The 8,213-nt window shown below is 51.4% G+C and overlaps 2 protein-coding genes and 1 long non-coding RNA gene across 3 annotated transcripts; 2 read left to right on the top strand and 1 right to left on the bottom strand.

The window, feature by feature from the left end:
- Nucleotides 1–555: 555 nt before the first annotated feature.
- On the bottom strand, nt 556–1,805 carry LOC133923583 (uncharacterized). The gene is made up of 3 exons (XR_009910646.1): nt 1,646–1,805; nt 998–1,155; nt 556–924 (listed from the first exon to the last, which is right to left on the bottom strand). It is a non-coding gene; the product is annotated as an uncharacterized LOC133923583 (long non-coding RNA).
- Nucleotides 1,806–2,966: 1,161 nt separating this feature from the next.
- LOC133924619 (GEM-like protein 4) lies at nt 2,967–4,350 on the top strand. The gene is made up of 3 exons (XM_062370238.1): nt 2,967–3,343; nt 3,457–3,525; nt 3,680–4,350. The coding sequence occupies exons 1-3, from the start codon at nt 3,178–3,180 to the stop codon at nt 4,129–4,131; spliced, it is 687 nt and encodes a 228-aa protein (XP_062226222.1). The 5' UTR covers nt 2,967–3,177; the 3' UTR covers nt 4,132–4,350.
- A 3,046-nt stretch (nt 4,351–7,396) lies between these two features.
- On the top strand, nt 7,397–8,213 carry LOC133923582 (alpha-amylase/subtilisin inhibitor-like). Its single transcript, XM_062368862.1, has one exon. It carries the CDS (start codon nt 7,442–7,444, stop codon nt 8,042–8,044), a length of 603 nt encoding a protein of 200 aa, XP_062224846.1. The 5' UTR covers nt 7,397–7,441; the 3' UTR covers nt 8,045–8,213.

Raw genomic sequence — 8,213 nt, 5'->3', positions numbered from 1 at the left:
AAGTATATTTTTTGCTATTTTAAAGTGGAGTCTCACTAGTAGAAATTAAACATGAGAATCTGATCAACACATCGATAACAGGATGCTATACTTAAAACAGAAAAGCACCAGCTATGCTATTTGGATGTGGACATAAAGAGGCGTGATAATGCTACTTTGTTAGTTTATTACTTTTGCATCAAGCTTTTTGGGTTCATTTTTGGTTCGTTTTCATCCTATATTGGAATGGTTGGTTGGTGCATGTGTTCAACTTTTGAAATCTTGAAATAATACATATTCTTATGAAACGGAGGGAGTAGTAGTTGTTGTTGTATCATTTAGACATTCATTTAGTATACTCATATTTTCAAGTTCACTAAAAACACAGGATTTGGGTGGGCCAGGTCCCGGTAGGGGTAACATTCTATTAGTTTTTCAAGAATGAAGCTACATTTGTTAGCTGGTACGTATTAAAATACAGAATCTAATTTTATCTGTTAGCTTTACGTGTAACATAGATGTCAAAGATTGTAACAAACTCGTGTAAACCCCAGACAAGTCAGTTTTTGGTTGTACTGTGCATCATCCGAAAATATATTGCCGGCAACCATTTCAGACTAAGCCAGCCATTGACAAACTTTTTTCGCTATCTTTTACATGGTAGCAAAGCCTAATTCAATGTAGATCAACATCATGTCAACCACAAGGAATTCCACAACTGTCGGCACCATCTCTTCCATCTCCGGCGTCCTCTCATCGTCATCCCTTAGCCACTTTCTCAACCTAAAACTTACCCATGAGAACTATCTACTATGGAGGGCACAGATCATGCTCAACCTTCGAAGCCAATTGTTTGTAGGATTTGTCGATGGTACAATCCCATGTTCGGACAAACTCATTGTAAGATTCTGATCTCGGGTTTCCCTGTACATCTCGTATCAATCTCTAGATCAAGTTGCTGATAAGTACAAAATTCAACAGAATGATATCAAAAACATACTTCGAATAAAATAATTACCTAAAAAGAGTAATGATGATCCCATGAACTAGGATCTACAGCAGACCAGCCAGACAGAAGAGCCTGCAGCGGAGCAAAATGGCAGAAAGCGGAACAACCCAATGCCACAGGCAACTTGGGTGCAGATACGACCTTAGACTTCTTCTCTTTAACTTCATCTGGGTCAAGATTGATCTCCATCTCAACAATCCAAAAGCAACAAGACAATACAGAAGATACTCAATAAAGTCCTAACACTACTTTAAGAAATTGAGTAGATGCATCAGGCAAGGTAACCAAGGATAAAGTTATAAGGCTATAGTTTAGGCGCAAAGCCAGTTTTATATGAAATATGAATTAAGATGTAATACTTAGTTTAAACCAGTTAAACAAAAGCCATATTTGATTGATAAGAGTTGTTGGTCCTAGGGGAAAACTATCTGTTCCCCTGCAGTTTCTATCTTTTAGCTGGTTGTCGCCTAGTCTAACCAGTTTCAACGGCATACAACCGGTTTTCTTCAAGACACGGGCACACTGCCCACTCACATATCAAGGGGTACACACACCACAAAACTAACAATTATGAATCTGTAACTTTGCATGTCAATGACTGTGGACATGACCATTTGAATATATTTACACTCTACAGAGGTTATACAGTGTACTTACATGATACGATCAGTCTCCAACCATTGTAATAAGATGAGCGAATTATATCAAGATCTTATACCCATCAAGCATGTTGCTACATGATCCACCTATGAGATAAACAGGGGTTCGGGGCATCGGATTAATCGCAACTTGAGTCCGTCCATTGCAATGTCACTAGCCAGCCCTCGTATTGCGCATAGTAACACCCAGAAACACACACACACACACACATATATATATATATACGTGTAAAAGTGGTATATGAGAGGTGAGAGTACATACACCCAGGAGTACATACTAGTTTTCCTATATATATATATATATATGTGTAAACAATCTCCTTTCCTCCGACGACATCAACACGTATTGCACGGCGGAGATACGCCGATGGGGACGCTGAAACGAGAGGAGCCCACCCCAAATCTGTTTCCCGTCGACTTTCGAGTAGGTACCTTACCTGCAAGCCATTCCATCTGACAACGCAGCAACGCACAATCCGCTGTAGAGCCGCGGACACACACACGCCTCGCGCCACGCCATCTCCGCCCCATTCAGGAACAGCAAAGCAACCGGCCTCGCATCGCAACGCCCTTCGGCGCGGCGCCCATGCCACAGTGCCGCTGCGCTGCGCCACGCTCGCAGGCAGGCAGGCACGCGCGCAGACGGTTACAGCGGTAGGTGAGGCGGTCTCGATCCGTCCGACTCGGCGCTGCGTGGGACGTGACCAAGACGTCTGGACTCGCGGGGCGCAGGCGCGAATGGTGACTTCTACAGGGAGCGAAGCTAGCTTGGGGCAGAGTCCCCAACTGTTGCTGGATTAATTTTATCTGGAAAGCTTGCAGTTTTACACGTTGGATTGGCCCCTACCTCCACATCACCGGTGGGGTCATGGTTGCCGATCGCCTGTCTCGGGAACAGTTGTCCCTTGTGGTAGGCCATCAAAACATCCCTTGGATGTATACATGCATGTTACTCCGATATTGTCCCAGTGCAACGCATGAAGGATATCTACACTGGACTACACTACACAGGTGCCCCATAAAATCGTAGCCTGAGCGTATCGCCCCACCCCCCCCCCCCCCAACCCGGTGCGAGAATGTGCAGGCACATGGGGCGCTTCTCGGAAAGCGGCAGGGATCCCCACCGGACGTGGCCCTCTCGCTCGGATCCCATAGAGAAATCTGGAATCATGACTTGGATCAATGAGTGTGCCGCACCTGGCCTTCACATGGAAGCAGGGCTCCGTTTCTAGGCGGCAGCTGCAGGCGGAAGGCGGGGTCTACGCCTGCTTTAGGCGAACGTGGACTGTGCCTTTCCGAGACGCTGGTGACTCGGCCGGCCCGGTTGCTGACTCCGCAAATCCACTGCCTTTGCAAAAAGGATCGACCACCGCGCGGCCTATAAATGCCGCCCTCGCCTGCTGCACTCCGGTACCAATCCGCAATTCCTTACACGCTAGGCCATCACCAGAGCAACGCAGGAGGTAGCGACAGATCAGCCCAGCTCTGCTCTTGCATTGAGCTTGTGTTGTTGTGAGCTTAGCAGTGGCCATGAGGAAGTCGAGCAGTGGACATGTCATCGGAGTCCCGGTGACCTCCAAGGCGTATGGCATAGAGGAGGTCTCCAGGGATCAGTCGTTCAGGAAGGGTGACGGCGATCACCTCGCTGTCTCGTTGACGCACCCCAGTCCTTATGCGTCTTTCGACTATAAGCACAGTAAGTATTGATCGTGATCGTACCATCAAATTTATATTTCAAGACAAGTGTTTTACTGCCAAGACACTTGATAGTTTACTGATGTGTTTATGATTGTATACGTATTTCTGCAGGCAGTAAGGGCCAGGTGATCCACTGGGTGAGCAAGCTGAGCAGAAGGGCACAAGGCTTCAGAGAGCATGGTGAGTTCACGTTCGTGCATATCCTTCCTTTCAAGGGCTGTCGATCGATCAAGATTCAATAGCCAAGATGTGAACTTAATTTGTTCGATCAAGATCCAATAGCCAAGACGTGAACTTAATTTGTGTCCTAACATACGTTGTGATCACGTTGCAGTATCCTTAGGGCCAAAGCTATCGGAAACCGTGAAGGGGAAGCTGAGCTTGGGCGCGCGGATCCTGCGGGCCGGCGGGGTCGAGCGCGTGTTCCGGCAGGCGTTCTCGGCCGAGAAGGGCGAGCGGCTGGTGAAGGCGCTGCAGTGCTACCTCTACACCACCGGCGGCCCCATCGCCGGGATGCTCTTCGTGTCCACCAAGAAGGTCGCCTTCCGAAGCGACCGCCCCGTCACGGTCACCTCGCCCAAGGGCGACACGGCGCGGGTGACCTACAAGGTGGTGATCCCGCTAAGGAGGATCGAGAAGGCGCGGCCTAGTGAGAACGTCGACAAGCCGGAGGAGAAGTACATCCACGTCGCCACGGTGGATGGGTTCGAGTTCTGGTTCCTGGGGTTCGTGAGCTACCAAAGGTCGTGCAAGTACATGCAGCAGGCCATCTCGGAGCTGCAATGACTGCATGGCCGCCTGGTTGATGAGAGGTCCGGCGCTTGCCCTGTCGGCACGATGAGAAGAGAAGTTGTGGGCTGCTTCGCCGTCTTTTGTTGTGAAGTAGCCCTATCTCAGATGCTCTATCTAATTTCGGATCAGAGCAATCGAGTTCCTTCCGCGTACGATTTGGATTAACTTATGCTGCTATAAGTGGGTGCTTTTTAGCATGGACCGCGAAATTAACCATTGTGAAAGTTAGCAGTCAAGTTAAAACTCTTCCATTCGATTCCAAAAAAAAAAACGCGGAAATACTGTGAAATTATTGCTCAATACGAATATATTCAGACCATACAAAACTAAAATTAAAATAGCTTGACAGCACAACTACGGATACTTTTTATAAGAAAGGATGGCTTGAAGCCCTATACTGCTACTATAAATATCAGTATATTAAAGCAGACAAACCCAAGGGCCAAATCAACATCCACAAAGATAAGTTACTAGGGAAAAGATAGCAAAGCGAAAATCCAGTTTGACCCATCCGGACTTGAATATTTTAGAAAAAGTTCATTTTACCTCTCTTAACTATAATCCGAGTCCGTTCCCCACCCCCTCAACCGTAAAATCAAATTTTGTTGCTCCCTTAACTATCTAAACCGGATTTTTCCCCTTCCTGCGTGGTTTTTAGTTTTGACCCTGATTTTGTCCTACGTGGCTCACGTGTAGCAGTGACCGCTCACATATCAGATGACATGTAACATGAATTATTATACACGTAGATATTCCGATCACTAAATTAAAAAAAAAAGACACAGGCTCGCGTCGGATGATGGTGCGGACGCGCCGTCATCGGCGGGGAGGGGAGAACCAACACGCCACCGAGACGGTCAGCTACGAATCCCTCGCGATACCCAGCCACTGCTGCGGATGCCTACGAAGGTGGGGTTCAAGTCGCTGTACGCCGGTGTAGCGGCAGCAAGAGCTTGCTGAAGTTGGCGACAGCGACGGCGGTTGTGAACATCGGAAATGCGTGTGCGCGCGCTTTGGGGCTAAACAAAGGTGCGGAAGGGTGCGGCTGGTGATTCGGTGGTGTTGAGTTGGCTGGTACGGGCCGATGGCTAGCGATGATGGAGAAGGATGAAGGAGGGGGTGCTCTTGGTGAGGGTCTCACACGGACACAGAAAGGGAGAGATAAGACCTGAGAAAGAGAGGTGGGGGCATGGTGATGCTTGTCATGGGCTCAGATTGGACCGGGAGGTCTTGTTGGTGACTAGCGATGAGTAGGACAAAGCGACGACCATGGCGGTTAGGTGAGGATGCTGTTGCGGCTATTGAGAGAGAGAAAGGAGAGGCTAGGGATCATCGACATGGCCCACACCTTTCTTCTCCAGCCGTGGTCAGTCGTGCGCTCGCATTTGTTGCCTCTTAATCGGAGCAGCGTCGCGACGAGCTTCATCACCAACCACCGCCATCCACCGTCGCCCCGTTGCCTCGATGCCTCTCTGGTGCAACCGAGGCCACCCATAGCCTCGGTACGCTGTGGGCATGCTCACGCGCCCCCGCACCACAACTTGACGTCACCGTTTGACCATGGCCGCTATCGTCATTGACTGAGCGACCCCATCATCGATCCCCTCCGTCGCGTGTGCTCCTTGCATCATCTCCGGCCGAGCCAAGCTCACATGTGGCTCCCTCACATCGGCGCGATGCCGTGGAGCTACTCCCCTATCGCCTTCGCCTACCGTAGCCTCATCGTCGCCGTCCACCAGTGCGCCACAGTCGCCATCTCCTCGCTGGTGTGCACGCCACCGCGCATCATAGCCAAGGGTGAGTCCACGAGGCAAGCACCTCTACGCCATCCATTGCCGACCTCGAGACCCAGCCGCCAGCGACGCCAAAGAGTTGTCCCTCGGGGGAGCCGCTCGTGATGGATGTGTATCTGACCCTGTCGAGCGACGGGGGATTGGAGGAGGTGGTGGAGCGGTGGACCGTGGTGTGCGAGCTCTAGCCCTCGCCGGAAAGTGATGAGTGTGTTGTCTACGTGGACACCATGTTAGCAAAATTAAAACACTTTGATGCCACATCAGCGCTACCTGGGATAAAATCGGGTTCAAAACCACACAGGGAGAAAACAACATCTGGTTTTGATAGTTGAGGGAGTTAAAATGTCTGATTTTATGATTGAGAGAGGAAAAGCAGACTCGAATAATAATTGAGAAGACAAAATAGACTTCAAGTCAGCCTAACATCAGACCAGGGGACCAAACCGAATTGGAGGAAACACGAACCAGATATCGCATGGTCCATCCAAGGTTATGTTTGGGCTGGGCCTGAATCCCACTGGGCTGGTTGTTTCCAGATAACAATCTAGCTCCAACCGCACCGCTCTATCTGCCGCGCTCAACGGCCCACTCAGGTTGCTCACACACACAGAACTGCAGGAGATGGTCGAGAGGAGGCGTGCTGGGTGCCGCGGCAGCGGTGCCACCGCGATCGATTTTCCCTCGAAAAAACACAAGGAAGAACGCTCTTGAGCGGCCAAGCGGTCCGCCGGTGATGCAAACAAGTTGATCCCGGCTAAGCTAGCTGCCTGCGCGCGGCGGCGTGTGCGAGCTTAGCTTGATCGGCGCCGATCCGTGTCCTGATCGATCACAACCATTTGCAGCGAAGACTTGGGCCGGGGGAGCCAAATTTGGTTGGTTGGGACGCGATCAGGGGAGGATCGTGGTTCATTCGCACTTGTGACACGAGTTTGCACCTGCGCTCTGCTGATACGTCTCAAAACGCGGTCATGTCGTTAGCAAACTGCAAATCAACTAGTACTACAACTTCCCAGAGCATGGAACTTGTATCGATAGACCAGGAGTGGGCGGCGAGTTAAGTTTCCCTTTATTCGTGGGGAACTATTTCCCAGGACATGGATAGTCACAGTAGTACAGATGTACGGTGAGCACTGAACAGATAAACGGTGTGTTATTTTTCATAAAATGTAGTGAACGAATGAATGCAACGCATGCTACTCGTTCTTGGAAACCAAGCTTATTCCATGGATCAACCAGCACGTTTCACATTACATTGCTGCAGTTTCCCAGTCGCGGGTAGTTGTGTATGCATGCGTGCGTGCGTGGTGTGATACTGTGACCGGTGCACGGACGACAAGACAAAGACTTTACATCACGTACAAATCCAGAAGGAAGGAAAGCTGGCGACTCCACTCCAAAGCACTACAAATACAGACCCGAGGTACTCGTGCAGCCTCAACCCTCAAGCCTCCAGTGCTCTGCTCGACTCCTCGTCCTCGAACACGAATCGAAGCAAAGCCAACGGTTCAGGCATGAGCAGCCCCCGCGCCGTGCACCACCTCCTCCTCTCCCTCCTAGCTATCTCCCTCTCGTGCAGCAGCGCCGCTCTGCCGCCGGTGTACGACACGGACGGCCACGAGCTGAGCGCCGACGCGAGCTACTACGTCCTCCCGGCCGTTCGCGGGCGCGGCGGCGGGCTCACGATGGCAACCCGCGTTCTCCCGTGCCCGCTCTTCGTCGCGCAGGAGACCAACGAACTCCGCAGGGGTTTTCCCGTGCGCTTCACACCGCTGCAGGGTGGCGGCGCCGCGTCGTCCGACCGGACCGTGCGCGTCTCCTTCGACGTCCGCATCCACTTCGACGCCGTGACGACGTGCGTGCAAACCACCGAGTGGTACGTCGGCGACGAGCCGCTGTCGGGGCGCCGGCTCGTCGTCACCGGCCCGGTCCTGGCCCCGAGCCCGAGCGGCCGGGAGAAGGTGTTCCGCGTCGAGAAGCACGGCCGCGGCTACAAGCTGGTGTCGTGCAGGGATTCGTGCCAGGACCTGGGCGTGTTCAGGGACGTCGGGGACGTGTGGTTCGGCGCGAGCGACCCGGCTCATGTGGTCGTGTTCAAGAAGGCGCCGTCGGTTTAAGCGACGTTGCATGCGTGATGCTCTGTGCGTGTAGCGTGCGCGTGCATGCCGAATAACCTGGGGTGATTAGCTACGGAACTGTTCTGTTCCTAGTGACGAACTTTGTACTTGCGCACGGCTATTTCTACGTGACTGGCCGAGGCCCAATACACATCCGGATGAAATAAAC

The sequence above is a fragment of the Phragmites australis genome, chromosome 7, assembly GCF_958298935.1.
Source record: "Phragmites australis chromosome 7, lpPhrAust1.1, whole genome shotgun sequence".
In the NCBI taxonomy this organism is placed as follows: Eukaryota; Viridiplantae; Streptophyta; class Magnoliopsida; order Poales; family Poaceae; genus Phragmites; species Phragmites australis.
This window is presented reverse-complemented; position numbering and strand designations above follow the sequence as displayed.